This window comes from Mastomys coucha, unplaced genomic scaffold, assembly GCF_008632895.1.
Source record: "Mastomys coucha isolate ucsf_1 unplaced genomic scaffold, UCSF_Mcou_1 pScaffold5, whole genome shotgun sequence".
Lineage (NCBI taxonomy): Eukaryota > Metazoa > Chordata > Mammalia > Rodentia > Muridae > Mastomys > Mastomys coucha.
Window position 1 is genome coordinate 54,331,674 of NW_022196911.1, and position 23,631 is coordinate 54,355,304.

Genomic DNA, 23,631 nt, shown 5'->3' on the forward strand with positions numbered 1-23,631 from the left:
TTGAGTGTAAACAAAAAGTTAGTTTTATTTTACTTCCTTTGTTCTGGAAGTTAGCTTTAAAACAGGGGGGAGGGCACAGAAGACAGGGACAGGCTCCCCATAGCTCTAAGTTTCCAGCATGGCCAAAGCCAGAGCCCTGGACCACAGCCTTATGCATCTAAGCAGCAAGGCACAACAGAACTTCTGAGATGACCCCTAAGAAGGAATCATGCCAAGCGATCTCAGCTCAGAAAGAGGAGCTGTTCTCCGTCCAGGCCTCCTTCAGGTCTCACTCGATCTGCCTCAAGTGGGGAGCTAAGGGCTGGAAGTAGTCAGTGCTGTCTACCTATCCCTGACCTGGGAGTTCTCTGGCTCTGTAAGGGCTGAGGGCTCTGCAGAGGAACCGGTCTGCTGCTGCAGTGAGGAGAGGCACAGTTCCCAAAAGGTTCTTGTCAGACACCCCCAATCCTATAGGAAAGCTAGAGCCTAGAAGGAAGGGCTGGCAGGCCCAGCAGAGGGGTCATCCCTGCTCAGCATAGCCTGGAGGGGCAGTCAATTCCTGGGACACAGCTCTGCCCCCACCCTACCCTCAGGGGTCACATATAAGACTCTGGTCGCCCCCACTTCCTATCCTGCAGGGTGGTACCTGAGCCAGCGCCTCCTAAAGGGCTTCAGCACCCTCTCTTAAAGACCCCTAACGAGGTCTGCCAGAGATCACTGGTTGAGGTCAGAAAGATTTCCACCGAATCCTCATGCCAGGCCCTCCCTCAGCTCTCCATAGTGCTCTCAGATCCACACGGTGGCCTTGCCATCTCTGCTGCCGGTACTGCCCTTCTCAGAGCCAGCCCTGGGCTTAGTGGCCAGCTGCTCCTGAGCTCCCGGCCGACCCTGCTCCCCAACGGTGCCCCCCGACGTGGCGCTGCCGGTTCCCGAGGCTAGGCCGCCCGCCCTGGGTGCCCCCCGAGAGGTTGCATTGAGCCCTGCGCAAGGCGGACTATCGCGGTCCGAGGAAACCGCCGCCACTGCCGCCCCGTCGCGCAGCGCCTGCAGCGCCAGGTTCGCCAAATTCTGGTCGTGCGCTCGCGCGCGCTCAGCTGCACGCACCACCAGGCTGTAGTCGGGAGGGCAAGCCAGGCCCGCGGCCGCGGCCGGGAAAGCGCAGGGCGGTGGGCGCGGCGTGGGGCCAGGACCCGCCGCTGAGGCTCCCCGACGGCCGCGCACAGCATCCTGCGCACTGCCGAGACCCAGGTGCGCCATCTCACAGAGGTTGAGCAACAGGCACAGGCAGCTAACTACATACATGACCAGCAAGAAGACCGTCTTCTCGGTTGGCCGCGACACGAAGCAGTCCACTACGTGCGGGCAAGGCTGGCGGCTGCAGGCGAAGAAGGGTGGCACCTCGAAGCCGTACAGTAGGTACTGGCCCACCAGAAAGGCCACCTCAAAGGCCGCCCTAACCACCAGCTGAGCTACGTACACGCGCATCAGGCCCTCCCTCTGGATGCGCCGCCGCCCGTCGTGCTGCCCGGCGGGGCCGGGAGTGACCACGGTCTTGCCATCCCCTCCGCCCCCCTTGGCAGCCACATCCTCCGCTCGCTCCTCCTCCGTGTCTTCTCCGGGGCCCTCAGGCGCCCCTGGCTCCTCGTCCTCATCCTCCTCCAGCGCCAGCATGGGTTCTGCCTCGCCCAGATCGGTGGTGTCGGGCCAGCCGGGTGGTGGCGGTGGCAGCTGAGCCCTGGGCAAGCGCCGGGGGCCAGGGCGACGTCGGAGAGCTCGTCTGCGCTCTTGCTCTGAGGCGCGCGCCAAGCGGTGGACTGCATAGCCCAGGTACATGACAGAAGGTGTGGAGATGACCACTATCTGGAAGACCCAGAAGCGCACATGAGACAGGGGCGCAAAGGCGTCGTAGCAGACGTTGTCACAACCCGGTTGCCGCGTGTTGCAGGTGAACTTGGATTGCTCATCTGAGTAGATGGACTCACCACCGACAGCTGTCAGCACAATGCGGAAGACCACCAGCACAGTGAGCCAAACTTTGCCCACGAAGGTGGAATGATTGTGGATCTCCTCCAGCAGCCGCGTCAGGAAGCTCCAGCTCATGTTGGTCATGGGAGCAAGCAGGTGGGACCTACAGGCACGCATGCAGGTAGTCAGCAGGGAAGGGGGAGACCAGGGGGGAACCGCTGAGCCCGGAGTTGTGGTTCCTACAGGCTTGTCCAGCAGTTGTCTACTTAAACACCCCAGAAACCCAGAGGGCCTTGAGCTCACTACCTTTCAGAGGTCTACTTCATCTGCATTCACACCCTATGTGCTGAAGATGAGGATGGAGCATTTTCCCATCCATCCTGCCCTTCCTGTCTTCTCTCTCCCAAAGATCTCCAAGAAAGCTTCAACTTGTAGGAAGTGCACCTTAGTCTCAGGCCCCTAAAGCCAGAAAGCCTATGTGCTGCCTTTATTGGCAGAGGGGAGGAATGGGACAGAAACAGCCCAGCTCAGTCCCAGTTGGATGCCACCCTCCTAGGGCTTACCCCAAGCCTGTCAGCCACTCAGGCCTTCCCAACCTCTGCTGCATCCCAGCCTTTGTGGGCAGAACCCATAGTCCTGAGGCTCCATCATCCCCCAACCCCAAACCTTTGGCCCCCAGCCCTCCCTGATGCTTTAGCTTCCAATCCTCCAGCAGCAGCCAGCCTTTCTTCTTCCACACCCTGCACAGCAGCTCTGGGAGTTCTTTCCATAAATGACCCTTCACAAGCCCTTCCCTGGTCCTGCTGCCCCGAGCCTGTCTGCTACCTGTCCTGCTGCTCAGAGGCCACCCAGGGCTCTTCATCTAGCCCCAGGTCCTAGTCCCCTGGATTGTCCCAGGCAGGACTGGTGAGGCTACAAACTGATACACAGTAACCCTCGGGCACCTGTGAGCCTCAGAGATGGCAACATCCAGGCCAGCTCAACTCAGTCTGGAAGATGTGTCAGAGGAAAGACTCTGTGGTTCCCTCATGAATGCCCTCCCTCCTCACAGCTCCCACGGAGTTAGTACCTGCTCCTGGGAAAGTTTGGGGCAGGAGTCCCCCAAACATTCGACACTGACACTTCTGGCTCCCTCCCCCTGGCAGGACTTTGGAAGCAGCAGCAGCAGCCGGTATGGACCAGCATCAGGACTGGTGGCTCCAGAACTCTTTATGTAGCTAGGGCCTCTCCCCTCAGGGCAGGAAGAGTGGGCAGTCAGCAGAACAACAGGGGTTCCTGAGGAAATGGCCCCACATCCTCACATCTGTGCATCCCCTCTTGGGACCACATGTGTGCAATCAGAGACACACACCCTCATGTGAATACATACATGTACATACAAGCATGTGTGTGTGTCTGTGTTATATATGCAAACATTCACATGCACATACATACATTCACAGCTACCCTCATATGCACACAGGTACACATCCACAGACACACCCTGTACACTCATATGCATGTACATGCACTCAGACACAAATGTATGCTCAAGGATTATATATTCATAAGTACATGTGCACACACATGCTGGCACCCACATATTCATATATACCAACATTCATACACATTTATTCACATACTCAACCACACATGTAAAGACTCAAGACTTACATAGCCAAATGCTCACAAATGCTCACTCATAAAGAGTGAGCTCAGGCACACACACATGATGCACACATAAGAACACATGCACACCAGGCAGTGGTGGTGCACGCCTTTAATCCCAGCACTTGGGAGGCAGAGGCAGGTGGATTTTTGAGTCCAAGGCCAGTCTGATCTACAGAGTGAGTTCCAGGACAGCCAGGGCTATACAAAGAAACCCTGTCTCGAAAACAAACAAACAAACAAACAAAGAACACACCCCCACAGTAAAAATAAACATACCTACACAAACACATTCACAGACAGATGCATTCTCAGAGTCCACCCCTCCAACCTCTCTGCCTCAAGCATGGACATACAATGGGGCTACCTGGTGCCTTCTCAAGAGTAGATTCAATTCTCTTACTTCGGCTTCAGTCAGCCCCCACCTGAAAATTCAATCATAGGAGCCTAAAGCTTACCAGTGCAGATCCAGGAGGGTCTGGAACCAGGAGTTCCTGAGTAGACCTGCTTAGCAGTGTGTAGTATTTAACAACTGGATCTCTGAAAAAGCCTTGCTTGACAACTTGCCATTTCTCTGGCATACCTACTCTTGTCATAATAGCTGATCAGCACTGGAGTCAAGGTATGTACAGGTAACAATGGAGACACTGCGGCTTAGTCCAGGGCTGACTCTGTCCCTGGGTGGAAGGACCTGTCACTCAAAGCATGCATGCAGTCACAGCTATTCACTCTTAAGAATGGCATGAAGATGTGCTATGGTTGTAGAGCTGACCTGGAAGAGCCAGGACTCTGAGCTTGGGCCATGGACAGGGGAGACTTCCAGTTAAACCTCTAGCCTGTAACTCTTTCCTGCCTAGCCTTGGCACTGGCACACCAGCAGGTACCTCAAACTACTGAGGGTCCAACCCATGTCAATCTTTCCTTCAAAGCGACCTATCTACTCTCAGACTACTTTACATGTGTTGCTGTCTCCTGAACATCTTAGTCCATCAGCAAACCCTGAACCCACCCACACTTGCTACCTGCACCACTTGGGACCAGGTGGCCACTTGCCTTCTTAGTCCTAGCTGTTTCATTCTTCCTATAAACCTGACTCATGCCCACTGGGCTACCTCAGAATGTACATGGAGATTACCCCCATTGCCCTTCAATGACTTTTTGTTAAAGATAAGGTTTCCTGTAGCATAGGTGGACTCCTAGGGTATCAATTTGTAAGAGTTTCGGTATCGCCAGGCAGTGGTGGAGCACACCTTTAATCCTTGAACCCTCCATCATCCTCCCTCTGCCTTCCAAGTGCTGGAAGTTTTCCGAATGTCCACGCACAGCTCATCCAGTGACTTCTGACTAGGGCACATATCAGGGTCTCACCTAGTCACTGCCCCAAGTGCCCTGCCTATTCTCAGTTGGCTCCTGCTACATTCTCTACTGTGCTGGAGCTCCCAGCTGCTGCCTTTCCCTGACTGCACAGACATAAGCAAAATCACCTGGCCATACAAGTTTGACACACACACACACACACACACACACACACACACACACACACAGCGGGGGGAGGTGGATGGACAGAGAAATTTGTACCTATATATAATCAACACTCCAGTCTGCCTATCAGATGCTTCCCAATCACTATAAGGGTTAATTTTCTGACATCATCGTCGTCGTCGTGCGTAAATACATTTGTGTTTAGCATGGTAGAAGCAGGCTCTCACAGAGGTCACTTACACCATGGAAACCTGTGGTGTGGGTATGTTCCCTGGCTGTGGAAACACGTGAGAAGTGAGAGCATTTCTGACATGGGTATGCCCTATGCTGCCTGTAAATCTAGTGCTTGGGAGACAGAGGTGGGGAGACCAGAGTTTCAAGGTCATCCTCTGCTACATGGTGAGTCTAATGCCAGCTGGGGCTACATTGAGACCCTTTCTCAAACCCCACTCACAAAACAAAGACCCTATCTAGGTCCTGGGCTCTGGTTTCCAACTTCTCTTTCAATAAGAGGAACTGGGAATCCCTGGGGGAAGTGGCTGATCAGATGGCTAAGGAGGGAAACAAGAGTGTGGAGAAAGCTCAAAGAGGAAGAACATGCTTACACACACACACTGATATTGGATTGGTTACACTGACACTGCAACAATTTAACCAGTAGACTAAAGAAAGCAGAGTTACAGACTGCAGCTTTGGTTACAGATACCCCAGATAATAACAACTGCACCCATGAATAACCAGGCTGAGGACTGGAGAACCATCCCGTCTCTGTGCAGTGGAACTGCCAACCTCTCTGAGATGGTACACACAGGAAAGGGGAGCACACACCCACTCCGGTGGCTACACATGGGTGGCAACATCATATCAGAGGACAGCACGAAATGGGGACTTGCACCTTTGTAGTGACACCTGAGCCCTGCGACTCTGGCATCTATCTATAAAGACAGCCTCATCACCCCCATAATATTCTTTCTGAAACCCATAACCTCAACAAAGCAAGAAAAAACACAAGCTAGTTTCCAGGAAGGTACCCTGAAAAATACCTGGGTAGTATTTAAGTAGCCATGGGCAGCTAAAACAAAGAGACTGTCTTCTAAGAAATGCTGTGGTGTCAGGAAGGGACAAGGGGATGTAGGAAACACGCAGACTGTGGCATTCAGCTAACATAGAGGCAGCACTAGAGTTTATTATGGTGATGTGTTTCATGCCAGTATGGCATGGGATATGGGGTCCTCTGGGATCATTTCTGTACTGCTATCTTCTCTGTTGTAAATTTAAATATGTTGATGATACAAGACTCTACTGCAAAGGTGTGGCACCATTCTTGGCGCTTCCAGCTAAATTAAAGGGGTTCTTCATTCAAGGAACTCCTGCCCTAAAGCAGTTCCTCTATCTTGGTACAGAATAGACTCTGTAGTGGTGGCAGGGTGCTTCAGCTTGGCCAGGGGTGCCCCTCGCCCCTCCCCTGACACACTCATGCTACATAGTCCACTCTGCCTCTGTCTCCCTTAGAAAGCCTCTCCAGGCATGGAAGGGGCATCCTCTACTGTAACCAGTCCTCTCACGTATCCAGCCCTAGGCCCTGAATTGACCAGAGCCCTGAAGTAGTTAGCATGGTACTGGGTGTATGGCCCAATGTGTCAGTAGACACATGGCCAGCAACTTAGTTTGCTATGTGTATATTGGGGGAGGGAAGACCTGAGGGTCCTCATTTGTCCCCCAGAGCTAGCAGGAGATGCTGGTGAGGGGAACAGTAATACTTTTCTGTGGCTAACAAGTATTAGGACTTGACATGCCAGGTCTCAAGCCCTTGAGTACCCAGCAGAAACTACCCACCTCCCTCCTTAACCTGTGTACCTGTGGAGCCTTCCTCACGGGCACCCAAGTCACATTCCTGAGAGTTCAAGGCAGAACTAGATGAAATCAGACTGTGGGGACTAGAAAGACAGATGGGCTAGCCTGTGCCTGGTATAATAGTCACAACCCTAAATCTAGACAACTCCTACAAGTTGAGCAGCCTTCAGCTAAACTGCATCCCAGAGACAGAGGCGCTAGCCTGGGTAGGCACCCCCACACTCTCCATGCCTTCCTTTGGTATTGCTCAGAGAGCACACGTGTGCCCAATTCCTTGTAGAAAGTCCATACTCACCCTGGTCCTTGTCTCTTCAGCCCTCCTGCCAGCCCCTCCACAGCTGAGCCAGGTTCCCCTACCCATTTCTAGAAATCACTTCCCAGCCGGGTCTATGCACGCTGTCCCATGTAGAGTCAACTCCAGCCAGCAGGCCCTCCTAAGCGCATCTTCTCCATCCTCCCCCTCCTTGGACCCTGTATCTCCCCTTTTGGCTACCCATTATCATAGCTCTCTCTCTGCAGTCCCTAGACACAGCAGGTATGTGGGAACGAAGCACTTAAAACAAACTGCTGTGGCATCCTGAAGACTTCTGCGCTGGCTTCAGGGCCACACTAACTAACACAGCAGCAGTTGTGTAGGTCCAGCTGCTGAGAGGGTCTGCTTAGTAGCAGGCAAGTGGATAATGAAGTTTGTTCAGTTTGAGTAGACTGGGCCTGGTGCCCATACGGATCCCTGGGACACACTACAACTGGCTGGGGTGGACTAGCCCATCTTATGACAGCCTGAAGGGTCTCAGCTGCTGGGGGAGGTACTGAAAGCATCCTAGGCTCACCGGTTTGTTCTCATCTCCCTCCACCATGGGTCTAGTTACCCAAAAAGATCCACAAAGCCAGCTAGACCCAAGCTAAAGACACCCTGAGGGTCCCTTAATACAGCAAGACAAGATCTGGCCAGAGCCCCGGTGAGTCTCCCAGGGCCGCACCTGGCACCACCTGTGACACACCCTACAAAGCCTGAGAGGGGATGAAGGAGCCTGGGAAACTCCACCTGAGCAGTCAGGAGTATAAACCAGTCAAGGCCCTGCCAGTGTGCAGCCCCAGCAGTACCTTCCCTACCTTCTCCAGGCTGGAAATGCAAACCTTCGGCTGAGCCCCTCCACCTGCCGGCTGGATGCTGATTCTCTCTAAGGGCATACTGTGGGGCTAGGGCCACCTCTCGCCACCAAGCACAATGGGGGATGGAGGAGGGGCCCTCAAGGGCTCCATTGTTCCCCCTAGGGTCTGAATCCCTGATTGTCCCTGAGGGTGGAGCAGCAGGGATCTAGACAGGCCTGCTGGTCTCCCCAGCCTCCACTTGAGGTCCAGGCAGTTCTGGCTCACCCTTCTAGAGAAACATCTGCAGTTTTGGAGGCAGCCCAGGACTCTCCAGTCTCCCTGGCTGCTTCTGCCTGGGTACCAGCCTGCCCTCCTCATACCCACATCCAGTTAATCCCCCCAAGTTCTACCCAGGAGCAGCCTCACCTGGAGATGCACAAGGCAGAGCTGTGGCTGACCACCGGGTGGGGGTAGCTGGCAAGAACCACTGCCCTCCCTGCTGGGACTGCTCTTTTGGGCGGAGCCAGGCAGCCTGGGCTGAGAGCCCAGAGGAAGAGGGGAGGACAGCAGGACCCAGACACTCAGAATGTCTCATCTTGGGCAGGAGGGGAAGGACATCTCCCTCAGGAATGCTGTACCCGGCTACAACCTCTACAGCTCGAAATTTGGGACCTCTACAAAAGCTCCAGGAGTCTGCCCCCCTACCAGCCCTAACAGGGTTCACTTGCCCTTGATTGGGTTGGACAAGAGCACACAGCACCCACAGGTCCAGGGACCTTAGCTCTTCCCCTGTGGCTGGGCACTTTTCTTCCTGGCAAGTGATATCTGTCCCCCTGCCGCCCCTCCCCCCCCCAGTCCCCAAATGGCTCAGAAACACCTCAAAGAAGCAGCAGCACTAGGTTGTCCAGGGCTGAGTCGATTCCAGCCCATGCGATTGTCCAAGTTGACTGGCTGCCAGGGGAAGAAGTGAACACTACCAACCCTAGCCAGCATTCTGAATGACTAGTGGACCCTGGATGTGGGCAGGGACAAGGGCCACCAGACACCTATGCAGAGCCCCCTTGACTGTCTTCATCTGGGCTGACCAGGGAGGGGCAGGCAGCCAGGGGGCATAAGTCCAGCATGGAGGGCTGTGACACTATAACTCAATAATAATTACTTTATTAAGAAGTCAGTCCCGCTCCAGCAGGAGGAACAGGGAAAGGAACACAAATAGCCCAGGAGAAGAGATGTGGGTACTCTTCGGAGTCATTCAGCCTCAGTAAGCCAGCCAGGGTGCAGAGCCACCATGTGGCCAGACAAGGGATAGCTCCTTCTACTGCACAGTGGAGGCCTACTACAAGTCCTTGGTGCCATGGCAAAGTTCCCCCCACCTTGTAATCCAGGCAAATTTAGACCACAGGCATCACCCTGTGGAATGAAACAGGCCTCAGGCATGGCCAGTTCCCTGAGCTTTCTTGATTTCCTGCCAAGGAAGAAGGGAAAGAGAAAGTTAGGAGAGGCAGGGAACCAGGGAGGGCTGGGTCTCATACCCTCCCTGGGTCCCCAGGGACTCGGGCTTTGCACCTGCACTTGACCAGTCTGGCAACTGGCAGAGCCAGTGTTGCTTACACCACACCAAGGGTGTGAGCCCCCGCATCACAGGGTTTGCTGAATTCACAGGATGGCTTGTGCAGGAGACAGATGGGAAGGGGCCTACCTCAGAGAGTGCCTGCTTCAGAGTTGCATAGGCTTTATCCAGGTCATCATTGATGATCACCAGGTCAAACAAGCCAGGCTCCTTGCCTGGGATGGGACAAGAGACAGAGTCAGGAACACTGGGAATGTGGCCCCTTCTGGGCTTGCACCACTGTTAACCTGCTATCCGGCTATGGCTACTCTTGCTGTCACTGTGATAGGATGGCCAGGGCTGGACAGAACTCTTGCTTCCCCTCTTCTAGAGGACCTCAGCTGGGGTCTGCTCCCATCAAGTCCTGACTACTGGAATGTAGACCACTGACCCTGCCCAGGCCTCTCAGAACTAGCTCCGCCTGTGACGGACTGCCACATATGCACATATGGAAAGAGCAAAAGGTCTCAATGACAGTGTCTGAATTGGGCCAAGCTCAGACCCAGAAGCAAGGGCACAGCTACAAAAAGATGCCTACAACACTTAAGTCAGTAAACAAGCATGGCCTTTCAAAGACTCTGCAGACAGAGGTCTTGACCCCTCCATCTTTACCCTTGGTCCTCCCCAACTTCTGGTGAATGGGGTAGCCACATGCTCAGAAGGTATGAATGGTCTGACTGCACTCACTGCTCTCCATGTCTGTCTGTGCAGCTGCCAGCCGCTTTGCCAAACTCTCCTCAGTCTCAGTGTTACGCAGTCGCAGCCGTTGCTCCTGAAATTCAGGTCCTTGTCAGGTCAGTATTCTGCAGGTCTCAGGGCCTGCCCTACAGGTTTCCCCATCTAGTACTCACCAGCACGTCCAGTGAGGGAGGCTGTACAAAGATGTAGATGGGACGCAGGTCAGTCTTCTTGATGCTGCGCACACCTTGTAGGTCAACATCTAGCACGCAAATACGGTTCATGGCCTGCACAGCCCGAACAGCTTCCTTGCTGGGAGCAGGGAAAAGCAGTGAGCAGATGTTCAGTGGATCCATGAGAAGACCCGGCCCTTAAGCGCACATGAGCTCTTGCCCTCTGGCCACTCTCAGGAATATTGCAATGACTGCTAAACCTGGTTAGCCTCTTAAGGCTTTCAAGAGCTTCAGAGAGACTCGGCCCTTTCCTCCCCAAAGCCCACCCTGGGCCTGGCCTGGGTAGTGTAGAGCCTCTTGTGAACCCAGCACCCTCTGAACTTTCCAGAATTCCAAGCATACCCTCAACCCTGTCAGGCCCTCTGACACGATAACCCTTTGTCCTGTAGCCAAAAGCCAAAAAGGTTTGGGCTTTTGGTCAGGCCTGGGCTGCCTGTCACTGCCTACCTCTCCATGTGTGGTACGTCATGTGGCTCCTGCCTCACTGGATGGCTTGAGGACAGATGAGCCTGGGGCATGACTGGGCCTGCTTGTTCCCCAGAGCCTATCAGCTATGTCAGAGACTGGGGGAAAGCAAGCCATCCCAGTCCTAGGTAGGAGAGTGGGAGGGCACTGTGTGGCCAGAGGGGACATGCTGGGGTGTTTCCTTTTGTCTTAGTTCTGAGGTCACCCTGATCCATGAAGCTGGGCCCACATCAAACTCAGCCTACCTTGTCCCATACAGGTTCCCTGAGAACTCAGCATGCTCAATGAAGTCCCCTGCGGCAATATCACGCTGCATCAGCTCCCTGGTCACAAAGTAGTAATCTGAAGAAGAAGAGGGCTTTCCAGAGTGTACCCGAAACCCAGTCCTGCCTGGCCTGGCCCCTCTCCATCCTACACAGGGCTGCTACAGCCAAATCCAGGCTAACCCTAACCCTACCACTGTCCCCATTGTCCTTGCTGGAGGATTGGAAATGGCCAGGTTCCATACACCAGGCAAGATGAAGGTTCAGCCTTCACTACGATGCAGACTTTAATCAAGCTATTAACCCAAAGGCAAGAGATATTCTCTTACTGGGGATTAAGTTGTTACAGCCAAGGCACAGAGCAACCCTGCCCCCCCACCCTTAACACACACTAGCTGCTGGTGCCCAACACCCTTGGATTAGCAGGCCAGCTCACCTTTGCCATCTTCTTCGCCGGGTCGTGGGTTTCTTGTGGTATCTAAGGAAAAACAAAACCCTATCACACACTGAAGGGATCTACAAACCTTCGCCTATCCAGGGTTTTCCCTTGCAGGCCTGCTCGCTCCTCTGCTTATGTAAGAGCAGGTGGTGCTCACAGGCAGTGGGCAGCCCAGACCAGATCTCATGAGGTCCCTGGGGCCAAGATGCTTACTCTAGATGGAGGCCCTGAGAAAGGAGAGGGCAATGGGGATGAGGAGGGTGAGGAGAGCATCTGCTAGATTCGGGTGTTTGCATTTGGGAACTCTTTTTTTTTTTAAGATACATTTTTAATAATTTGGATACTTTCACAAAGAGACAGGGAAGCCCTATCCCTGCAGAAAGGTTTTTCCACCCACCTCTGCACCACAGCAAGACATGCAAGATACAACCAGTACATAAAAGTACTTGGACTTTGTAAAGTCCCCTTCTGAGCTCTGTCTGTGGCTGATGGTGACTGAGAAGTGTGAAATGGCCAAGAATAAAAACATCAAACTCGAACTCACTCACTTCTCCTCAAGCTAGGACTGCCAGGCAGTGTCTACCCCCACCCCCATTTCCACCTCCACCATTTCTTCTATGTTCCAATCAGGTAGCCAGCTCCAAGGGTCTTGTTTGCAACAGCTGTTGTACAGCAAGGAGAATGTGCAATGTCTGGGCTGTAAGCAAGTGCACCGAGAGCAGCATCCCACCAGCTTCCCCTACTCTCTTGTCCAACAGCTTTGAACTTCCATGTGAACAGGCTTGTCGAGGACAACACCCACAAGAGAAGAAACAGGGACAACCAAGATTCAGACACCCACATGTAGTACACAGTGCTGAGCTAGTCCCACTTGAGGGGGTCCATGCTACTTCAGGGCTACATTTTCTTACTATATAACCTCTCCACTATCAAGTAAGCTATCAACCTATTAAGAGTCTTGCTATGTTCTCATTCTGGCTGAAGGGGTAAGTGATCGGTTTAAGGGCACTAAAGCCCAGGTTTCTATTTGATAAAAGACGTATAGTAGGTTCTTTAAAAAAATAAGTTACACAAAAATTTTCTGGACGCAAAATTCAGATCTCAACGAGTCACCAAGAGGATCAGAAACTGAAAAGTAAAGTTCTGTGCTGGGATAGGCTCTGAGCTCCATGCCCTTCCAGGTCCTCAGGCACTCACGGGACACGCTGAAGCCAAAGATGCTGCCGTGTTCCTGGAACAACTTCTTGAGGAGAGTGCTCTTCCCTGCCCCTGATGGCCCGCTCAGCACGACTGGTCTAGGTCCTGCCATGCCTGTGGGAGGAGGGATATCACAGACATGAGGGGGGTTGCCTTCACTGGTGCCCTGGCATTCTGTTCAATAGGAGGCAGTGACACAAAGGCCTCCGAAGGGAAACATCATCATATAGTGTGAACTCTCCTCACAGCACCAGTCAATTGGCAAGATGGTAAACATAGGCAGGAAGGCTGACAGGATTCCAACATCCAGCCTCACCCACACCCAACAGGATGTCCACAGGCCAAGGTACCCAGAACCAGACAATGTAGCACACTGGTCCCACCCCATAGAGGCTGCCCTCCAGAATCTGACCTCACACTGCTGCCTGAGCTTTGACTGCCCCCTGGGGTCCCAGGTCTGAAATAGGAATGTCCCTATCCCTACAGACATCCTCTGTTCAACCCAAGCCTACTTGGGAAACTTCCCACTAGACATGCAACCATCTCTGACTTGTTTGGGAAGGACAATCTGCTGGCAAGAGTTGGAATGGCAGCCCCTAGCCTCCCAAGAGGGAGGTAAGTGCAGCTCAGGGTGGGCCACAGGTAGGGGCTGCCAGGGAGGAGCACCTGCTGTTAGGTATGAAAGCACAGCAGGAACCTCCTCCATCAGTCTATCTGGGACCTGAGCTTCCTTCCTTGAAGCTCCGATGGCATCACCCTAGGACCAGCTGACCTACCTGCTCCCAGGCTTGTGCCTGAGCAGACACAGCCCACCTCACTATCGTTCTCTAGCCAGGCTTCTGAGCAGGTCATTTACAAGAACTCTGCCTATAAAAGCCCTCCTGCCTCCCCAGGATGGCACCCACCTACTTGATGTGTTGCAGCCTCCATGGTAGCCTGGGAAGAGTCAATGGCTGCTATGCACTGAGGACTAGGGGACTAATCTCTGCCAAGCCTATACCCCGCCCTTCTGAACAATAAATCCCTCGGGCACCAGCCCTGCCTGCACTGTGAAATCAGCCCTGTCCTCCCACTAGGCTAGAAGGAAAGGCAGTTACTTGTCCTGCTCCTGAGATCTGCGCCTACACCTGTTCATATAACCAGGGCGGCATCTGAGCGCACGGGGAGAAGAGCCACCACGGCACTGAGCACTGAGAGGCCGCAGCTGCTGCTCTCTTCTGAGGTCTAGGCAGAGGGAGAACAGGAAGGGTATCTGGGAGCTGCTTCCTGTCAACCCAAGCACCTTTGACCTAAAAGGTGAGGCCCACACAGCTTTTGGTTCAAAAGACACAGGCTGGAGGAAGGGCATCAGCTTAGAGAGGAATTGTGTTCTTAATCCCCAATGTAGGCCATGAAGTAATCTTACAAAAGCAGTGTTGCTGGTATTCTGTCTCCCACAGAAACACAAGTACTCTATGTATGGTACATGTGCATGCACATGCATGCCACACATGCACAATGAAAACGCACACACACATGCACATGTCCCTGAGAAGAACATAGGACCACCTATCAAAAAGACAGAAAAGGGACCTAGGGAAACTTACCCAGTGTCATCAGTGCTGCCTCTCAATAAATCTGCTCCCCTCTGCCTTTCTCCAAAATGCTTACCAGCCAATTGCACTGACCACTATATGCTCTTTCCTTCTTCCATCCCACCCAACTCACCACCACCTTTTTTTAGAGGCATCCTTTTCCCTAGTCATCGAGCCCTGCTGCTTCCACTGTGGCCTGGCCTTAGGGCATGTGCTGCAGACCACACAACCCAGCTCCTGCGACGCTCCCTCCTCTCTGCCTGTATCAGACACTCAGGCAGAGAGCTCCCCAAGGTGCTGCACTGCCTCAAATTTCCTGTGGCAGCCACAGGTTGTGACCTGTAGCTGCCAATATGGTTCTACATCTGCACTTTCCAAACGGCCACTTCTGGAGCTGTTGGTTCCCTTGAGCCTACAAGGAATTCAAGGCAGTGCTCACCATGGGGCTCGGTAGGCTCACTGTATAGGTGTATTCCCGAGACTGAGAACGCAGGAGCGTGACAACAGAGGAGAACCAAAGCTAAGAGAGATGTTCCAAAGTGCACGAGGTAAGAAAGCTTCTGAGAAAAGGATCCCAGGTAGGAGAGCCAACAAGAAGCCATGTATTAGGGACAAGCATGGCTGGAAAAGATGATCTGCCATCCCATCAGCAATGAAGCGGCCTGTACCTATCCATGATTTTATAACCTGCTTCCAACTCTAGGTAGTGATGAGCTCGTATCACCCACAATCAAGCCTAAAACCCTCATTACTGGGATTACAGGAGCCTTCACCTGACCCTGACCCTGTACCCTGTAGGCCATGACCAGGCAGAGGGAGGAAGGACACTAGCATGCACATGCAGATGCACTTCAGACAGCTGAATCCTACCCAGCTTTGCTCTCCCTACTGCTCCCCTGCTGAGCTACCTCAACTCTCAAGCCCACTTTCAGGAGTCTCGTTGTGTAACTTCTGTCTTGTTGCTAATCCACAAGAGATAGGAAGACGTCTTCTCAAGTGTTCACACCCTGGTGCTGCAAAGTCCCAACAGGTATCACTTGGCACATACAGTTCATGAATCTCTGACAGCCCTTGGTGACCCTCTATGACACTATACTTGCTTGGATCTACGCAGACTATACCAGATGACCTTGGCTGGATAGCTGTGTGGTACAGTGGCAGACAGCAAGTTACAGCGTGGGCCAGGAAGGAAATCTCCAGGCCCACAGAAGGAGGGGCTCTTGTCAGTAGCCAGGTGACAAGTCCATCACTACATCTCCACAGGGCCATAGCTTATGTCAGAAATTATAGATATAGTTTTTGTCCTAGCATTTGCAGAAGTGTGTGGTGGATAGAAGCAACTTCCTTTGGGGAGACCACTGAAGAAACTTTGGACCCCTCCATCTCTTCGGCTTTTCCAGTCCCAAACTTCAAGTGCCTGACAAAGAGTCCCAAGCCCCTAATTGTAAAACAAGCCAAGATGCAAGAGATTTCATAGGAGCACTGGAGGGAACATGCTCTGCTGGAACATCCCTAGACAAACCTTCCTATACAGCCTCTTCCTATCTATACCTTAGGCCTCTAGGATTGGAAATCTGTCACAGCCATCATCTCCCTTCTGTCAAGTGAAGGAAGGCCCTTCCAGGAATGTTATCAGTGCTCCCAGGCAAACAGCGCTAGGCAGACATGAACGACACACCCAAGCCCTGAGCCCTCCAGGACTTAGGAGCCTCTTCCATTGACAGCAGCAAGAGCAACCAAAGCATTTCATTCCTGAGCCAGACAGACCTACCATGGCCTCCCAACAAAGCAGAGGTGGAGGAGTAGCGGCCGACCACGGACAGCCTGCTGCACCTTCCTGGTGCACCCATCTCCGTTTATGTCTCTTCTCAGCAAGGACAAAAAGCAACAGGCTGATTCTTGACCAGGAATCTGGATGCCAACCCATAACCATGAGGTAGAGGGGACATAAAGGAAAAAGGGGCTCAGAACCCAACGAGGATAAAGTGGAAAGACCTAGGACACTTCAGAGTTGGTCATCTGTTCGCTCCTGTAGAAGGGAGACTAAGGCCTTACAGGGTCAGGAAAGACTCAATGGTGGAGGAGGATGAGGGATATGGTAGGGCAAAGGAAATTCAGGCCCAGTACATGTAGGCAGGGAATGGGTAGGGCACGACAGGGAAGACTAGGAACCAGCAGAAGCAGAGTCAAGAAAGACAGGGACCAGCACATGCAAATCAGGGAAGATAGGACAGGACAGGATGGGACAGGGAAAACTAAGGCCCAACCAGAAGAGTCAGGGATACAAGAAACCTTGCTCACTGGGCGGTGGTGGTGGTGGTGGTGGCGGTGGCACACGCCTTTAATCCCAGCACTTGGGAGGCAGAGGCAGGCAGATTTCTGAGTTCGAGGCCAGCCTGGTCTACAGAGTGAGTTCCAGGACAGCCAAGGCTACACAGAGAAACCCTGTCTCGAAACAAACAAACAAGCAAGAAACTTTGCTCATACAGCTGCCTCCCAAGAACTCAACCCCATTCTACCTTTCCTTCTTCGTTGCCTGGGCTCTTTCTTCCCAAACCCCCCTCTGCCCTTTCTTTTCAAATTACATCATGCTTCCTGATATTCTGTGTGTGTCAAGACAGAAGAGAAAGAGAAACAACTTTAGCAGTAGCTTTCATAACTAGCCCATGACCTCCTGCAAGGTGACTTGAAGGAGCGCCCACAAAAACAAACCGCCTTCTTCTCTCTCTCCTTGGACCCTATCAAAGGCTGGCCATTTATTTGCTTTCTCCCTCTCTCCTCAAATACCTCGTAGCTAAAGTCACCAGCTTCTCCTCAAGCCGCCACCTGAAAGAACCCCGCCCACTTCCACGTTGGATAAAACGATGCCCGAGAATATTAAGCCCAAAGACAACTTTTTTTTTTCTAAAAACAAAACAAAAACCGGGACAGGCCAAACCCTAATAGTTAGACCCAGGCGTCAGCAGGGCCTGCACCATCTGCAGGCACTGAAGTCCAACACCCGCAACGGCTGAGGGGTAAAGCTATGTGCTTGAGCCTATCCAGGACGCCGGCTGGGCAGGGAGCAAAGGAAGAGCGCAAACGAGGCACAGGCTACGCTGGTCTGCGGGCGGCTGGGACTCCGCGTGCCCATCCCTGTCGTTCTGGAGTCCCGAAATACACGTTCACCCGGCATCCCCACAAGCACAGGGTCACTGGAGACGGCACGCAAGGGAAACGTGCTGCCGCAAGTCCCGCTCCGGAGACAACCAGCCGCCAGCGCACTCACCGTCCGCAGGGACCCGACCCAGGGCGGCCACAGCCAGCCCGACCAGCGGGCGCCGCAGCATCAGGGACCGCCCGCAGGACTACGTCACAGCGGCGCGCCGGCCCACGGGGACGTACCGGAGGGCCGCATGGCTGCGCAGACCGAGTACGCAAAGCACCAGCGCCGGCCACAGCCCACCTGTACCCGCTGACGTTACGTCACCCTCGCCGGCCCCACCCACTCCATATTAAACCCCGCCTCGTCACGTCCCCCAAGGGCGGTCCAACAGGGCCTAAGTGGGTGGGTGGAGGTACGCCGCAATAGTGCGCAGGCATACTGCCGGTGTTCTCCCCGATGACCACGCCCATGTCGCCTCTTGTAGTTGCTTCTTCTACAAACTCCGCCCTTTTCCATATCCTCCTTCCTTTCCCTGGGCTCAGACCCTACCCTGTCCACAAAGACCCGGAGAGGAACACATCAACGGTCAGCTTCGAATCTGTTTAGTCACATTTTCGGGTTCGCCGGTTAACTGTTAAATCATTTCAAGAGGCGGCTAGCACGCGCTGTTCTTCCTGAGGATCCAGATTCAGTTCCCAGCACTCGGTTGCGCAGGCTCATCACCTGCACTCATGTACTCATATCCAAACACATAGACACATACACCTAATTCTAAGTCTTTTAGTTTGTAAGGTAGGGCGTTACTATGTAGTCCTGACTGTCTGGAAACTCCCAGAGAGCCACCTGCCTCTACCTCCCAAATGCTGGTATTAAAAAGATGTGTAGCTGGGCAGTGATGGCTCAAGCCTTTAATCCCAGCACTTGAGAGGCAGAAGGTAGAGGCAGGCAGACTTCTGAGTTCGAGGCCAGCCTGGTCTACAGAGTGAGTTCCAGGACAGCCAGGGCTACACAGAGAACCCTGTCTCGAAAAACAGGAAAAATAAAAAATAAAAAAAAAAGGAAAATAAATAAATACTAGAAAAAACTTCAGAACGTAAGAGTATGTGGTCAGCATGACCCTGCTCTGAGTAAAACTATTTTTCTGTGTCAATGACTGGTAGGCATGGAACAAAATGGCTACAGCTATGCTAGGGTGGCAGGTCTCAACAGACTCCAGTAGAATACACTGATTTCCCAGGTACCACATGATGGCTCTCCCAAAACTCCGTATTTTCAGTGCCACATCTTTCCAACTTTTAAATTCTTTTTAGAGTTATGAGTGTTTTGTCTGAATGTGTGCTTGTGTACTATGTGGGGTTGGGGGTGGCATGGGGGGCTTGGATGCCCCAGGACTGGGGTTATAAATGGTTGTGAGCCACTATGTAGGCGCTGGGAATTGAACCAGGGTCCTATGGAAGAGCAGGCAGTGCTCTTAACTAAGCCATTTCTCCAAGCCCCACCCCTGCCTTTTAGTTCTTTGTCAGAGAAAATTAACCTGTTCCTGAAGCCCTACATAGGTGCCAGCCATGGCCCCACATGGACTGCAGCCAGCCACAGTGTGTGGGGCAGGTAACCGAGGACTAACCTCATCCTGGTATATGCCATATCCAGAGGATTTAGCAGGTTTCCTGATGTACTTCAGACTGTCCTCGGGACAATGCATTTCTTCCTGTCTGATGTGGGAATGTTTATCTTGTGTCTGCTTCACCATTGTATCTTGGAGGTATGTAATTGTTTATAGCCTACACAAGTAAAGGGATATGCTTTCAGGCCCCGGGGGAGGACATGGACTCGGACTTTTGAGCACTGACTTGGTTAGGCTTGCTATTATTAACATGGAACACCACTGTAGTGGGGATTTTGGTTTCTTTTAAAAACACAAACACAAGAATGTGTTGTTTTAATCCCAGGTCTGGGATATGGCTGCTTCAGATTGTCCACAGCAGCTATGATTGCCTCCTGCTCTGGTGGGGTGTGACTTTGCTAGCTCTGCAGTGTCTGGAATTCTGGGAACTTTTGAGAAGGTATATAAATGAGCCCCGACAGGCAGGTTGTTGTTAGTTATGGTTTATTAAGTAGTCATGTGCAAAGAAGAAACAACAAGAAGAAATTAGATATCCGGACCTGAAGATCAAACTTGCACCAAGGAACTTGACACCCCTAATCAGCAGGCAGTAGACATTGCCCTGTCTCCAACTCCTGACTTTATTTGGAGATCTCTTTCCTCTCTATCCTTTTTCCTCTCTTATCTATGTTAGGTAGGGGTTAAAAGGGTAGAAGAAAAGGGATGGAGAAGGGTAGAAGAAAGAAGAACTCACAAAGTAGGAAGGCTGGCTACACACCATGACCTAAAGCAAGATGGAGAGGAAAGAGTTTATTTGGTTTACAATTCCTCATTGAAGGAAGTCAGGACAGGAACTCAAATAGGGCCAGACCTGGGGGCAGGAGCTGTTGCTTAGGCCATGGAGGGGTATTCTTTACTAGATTACAACATCTTAGAGCTTGCTCAGCCTGCTTCCTAATAGAACCAAGAACCAGCAGCCCAGGGAAGACTCCACTCACAATGGGCTGAGCCTTCCCCCAACAGTCATTAAAAACAAAATGTCACACCAAGACAGTGGGAGAGTCCCTGCCCATCACCAGCTGTACTCAGACCAGGCCCTCCACCTCACCCAGGCAGCACAGTAGAGCTGGCCTGGTGACAGAGGTGCAGGTGAGCTGGACCCAAGGGTATGAGCACAGGAGAAAGCTAGTCCTGTCACTCACCCATGCTGAAGTGGCCTGAGCAAAGGGGATATCCTTCCCCTACCCCAGCCCGCCCACACCCCTGAGGCAGTCAAGAGAGCTGGCCTCAAGTTTGTGAGAGTGGAAGAGCTGGTTCCACCCCTTGCCAGCACAGTACCCCGAAGAGCAAGCAGGCCCTGCACCTTGCCTGGACAACACAGTAGAGCTAGCCCTGATGGTGAAGGCACGGATGAGCCAGCCCCCAGGGTCCGACAGCCAGAGAGCTAACCCAGCTACTTGTCAGTTGCAGCATTGGGTGAGCTAGCTGGGGCAGTGTTGGAGAGCTCGCCCTGGTGGTGCTGGTGCAGGACAGCTGGTGGGCTGACCAACTAAGCTAACACCCAGGCCCAGATCCAGGACTTTGAGTTGGCCCACCTCAATGTCTACTTCATCTATGAATCGCTGGAGCATGTGAAAGGGTCAGTTGTGCAGATCCAAAGCTGCAGCGTCCATGACAAGACATTTTCTATGTTTTGTTTTATGTTTTTACTTTCTTTTGGTGGGGGAGGATGCAAGGGAAGAAGGCAGATATAAAGAGATGGGGAGATGAGTGAGATTGTGGTGCATAATGTGAAACTCACAAAGAATCAATAAAAAGCTAAAGAAGAAGAACCGCTGCTGCCACCACCCCCACAGGCTTTCCTACAGCAGGATCTTATGGAGGCATTTTCTCAGTTGAGGGTCCTTCCTCTCAGATGACTATAGCTTGTGTCAAATTCACATAAATCTCACCAGGACAAGCCATGATGTCATGAGCTACTTGGGATTCTTAGGGATAGATTAACAGTATTTTGCATTGCGAGAGGGCTAAGAACCTTGAAGGATGGGATGCAGTGCTTTGGTTTAAATATGGCTCTCACACACCATGTGTGAGCACTTAGTCCTCCGTGTAGAATGTTAAGGTGGCAATGTTCCCAGAGTCCTATACCAGAGCCCCAATTCTGGAAGTCCCCAGCAAAATCTAGCTACTCACCCCATAAATAAAACAAGAAGACGATGGGGAAAAGGCAGAAGCATTTAACTTTCCGTATGGTTGTTTTTAGAAGACTGAGATCAAGCCATACACTTAACCAGTGTAAACTTAAACTGGGGGTAACTGGAGCAAGTGAGGGCCAACCTAAGCATACATGGTTGAACTGTCATTTGGTCATTTAGTCCAGGTTCTTCAGAAATGGCTCCAGAGCATTTGAGGGGACCATTGGAGGGCCATTCCTGCCCAAGAATGGCCACTCCCAGCTGGTATATTATCTCATCACGGGGTACCTGTCTGGACCAACTGAGGACTCAGCACTTTATCAAAATCAGCTTTTAGATTGTGAGTGCATTGGGTGACTGTTAAGAGTCTAATGGGAGATGACTGAGTCACTAAGAGCATCAGCCTCAGGAGGGACCCATACTAGTCTTGTAGAGGTTAGTTCTCCCCAGAATAGGCTATTAGGGCTCAGGTTTGGATGTCTTGGCACCCCTTGCTGCCTTGTACAGCCATCTCTTCTTCATGGGCTTCTGCCACCATGATGCCGTCAAGGGACCCTCACCAAAGCCAAGCAAATGCTTCTGTCATGCTCTTGCATCTCCCCAACTGTGAGCAAAATAAACCTCTCTTCTGTAGAAGCCCTTATCCTCCAGTTTTTGCCATAGCAACTCAAACTGAAAGAAGATATGGTCCATGGCAGAGTACTTCGGCCACTGAGCCACCAGCCATCCCTTTTCCAGCTTTCCTACTCAGCCGCTGGTTCTAAGTGACTTACAGTGATGTTATTAAGATCTTTTGGAGGTTTCTCCAGTTGAGTGTGACAGGTGTCCCCAAGAGTAAGACTCCCAAAGGCAGTAATCTTTGTAGTGTATCTGCCAGGAGATTTCCTCTAGCCTCAGTGTCTGTTTTTGCTCTTCCTAAGACATTCATAGCCAGACAGCAGGCAGTTGAATTGCATCTAGTTTGTCTTTTACATACGGCCCGTTCTTTATCTCATCTGCATAGGAGGCAAGAAACCCCTGCTGTTTCTACTGTGTCCCAGGCCATACACCACTCACTCCATGCACACATACTTACTGTTTTTATGGATGTTAGCAGTTACCTAGAGAGAAGGCAGCTCCTTGAAGGTAGACCTCTTGAGTTCCAGGTCAGCCTGGTCTACACAATGAGTTACACGACAGCCAGAGATACATAGTGAGAGACAGTTCTCAAAACACAAGTAAGTAAATAGATAGATAAATAAATGGCCCTATTCTTTTCTCCCTCCATTCTCCAACCTGCAACATATTTAAGACATAACCAAAATCCATATCCAACTATCACTGTATTCAAAGATATTTCTGGTTCCCTAACTAGGACAGAACCTCAGACAGTGAAAGTTAAGTCTCAAGTCTTAGTGAGCCAGGCAGTGGTGGCGCACACCTTTAATCCCAGCGCTTGGGAGGCGGATTTCTGAGTTCGAGGCCAGCCTGATCTACAGAGTGAGTTCCAGGACAGCCAGGGCTACACAGAGAAACCCTGTCTCGAAAAACCAAAAAAAATAAAAATAAAAAAAGACTTAGTGATAGATTCAGTGGAGAATGGAAGACACATCTGAGGTCTCAGAGCCTCACAGACTCAAAGCAAACCCACCACTAGGTGTGTGATGCCCCCATCACCTGCACCCCCAGACTGAGTACCCTATGCTGGAGCTCACTGATCTATAATAACTCACTCTTTCAGCAGCACCCAGAGGACTCCTTGCCAGCTATTCAGACAGCACGACTGAGCTTCCCCTTCGGAAATCCTAGGCACCAGTTTACAGTTGCATGAGTTCCCTGCTTCCTAGTGCCTGAGAACAACACTTCCAGGCCATTATGTGCGATGAGCTCCAGAGGCTGGCTGCCAGGCTGCAAAAAAACCACTTATCGTTGCTGTGTCTCTTGTAGACCCCTGCCTACATGCTGGATAGACCTAGGAGGGGACAGAGAACTATACTGACCAGTGCAACCCAAGAGGGATGATGGTAAAAGTCAAATAACTCAGGAAAAAATAGAAAAGGGGAAGGAATAAGATCTGCCACAATGACGCCAGAGGCCCAATGTGGCAAAGTCCTCTAAAGGCAGCACATAAGTAAGTTTGTGTAGTCATCCTGAGAAACTTTGGAGTCCCGCAGCCTGCACAGCAGCACACCTCCAGGGCTCACAATAAATCGCTGCCACAAGCTCAAAACG

General features: G+C 52.1%; 2 protein-coding genes across 5 annotated transcripts; both read right to left on the reverse strand.

Moving 5' to 3' along the window:
* Gjc2 (gap junction protein gamma 2) lies at positions 1-4,124 on the reverse strand. The gene is made up of 2 exons (XM_031354208.1): positions 4,050-4,124; positions 1-2,107 (listed from the first exon to the last, which is right to left on the reverse strand). The coding sequence occupies exon 2, from the start codon at positions 2,086-2,088 to the stop codon at positions 766-768; it is 1,323 nt and encodes a 440-aa protein (XP_031210068.1). The 5' UTR covers positions 2,089-2,107; positions 4,050-4,124; the 3' UTR covers positions 1-765.
* Positions 4,125-9,164: 5,040 nt separating this feature from the next.
* On the reverse strand, positions 9,165-18,300 carry Guk1 (guanylate kinase 1). 4 transcript variants are annotated; one of them, XM_031354251.1, is made up of 8 exons: positions 18,172-18,300; positions 12,904-13,017; positions 11,704-11,745; positions 11,250-11,346; positions 10,480-10,618; positions 10,316-10,400; positions 9,719-9,804; positions 9,165-9,484 (listed from the first exon to the last, which is right to left on the reverse strand). In XM_031354251.1, the coding sequence occupies exons 1-8, from the start codon at positions 18,200-18,202 to the stop codon at positions 9,449-9,451; spliced, it is 630 nt and encodes a 209-aa protein (XP_031210111.1). In that variant the 5' UTR covers positions 18,203-18,300; the 3' UTR covers positions 9,165-9,448. The 4 variants fall into 4 exon arrangements, with proteins under 4 accessions (XP_031210111.1, XP_031210110.1, XP_031210109.1 ...); XM_031354250.1 differs by lacking the exon at positions 18,172-18,300 and adding an exon at positions 17,746-17,957; XM_031354249.1 differs by lacking the exon at positions 18,172-18,300 and adding an exon at positions 16,249-16,353.
* Between the last annotated feature and the right edge of the window lie 5,331 nt (positions 18,301-23,631).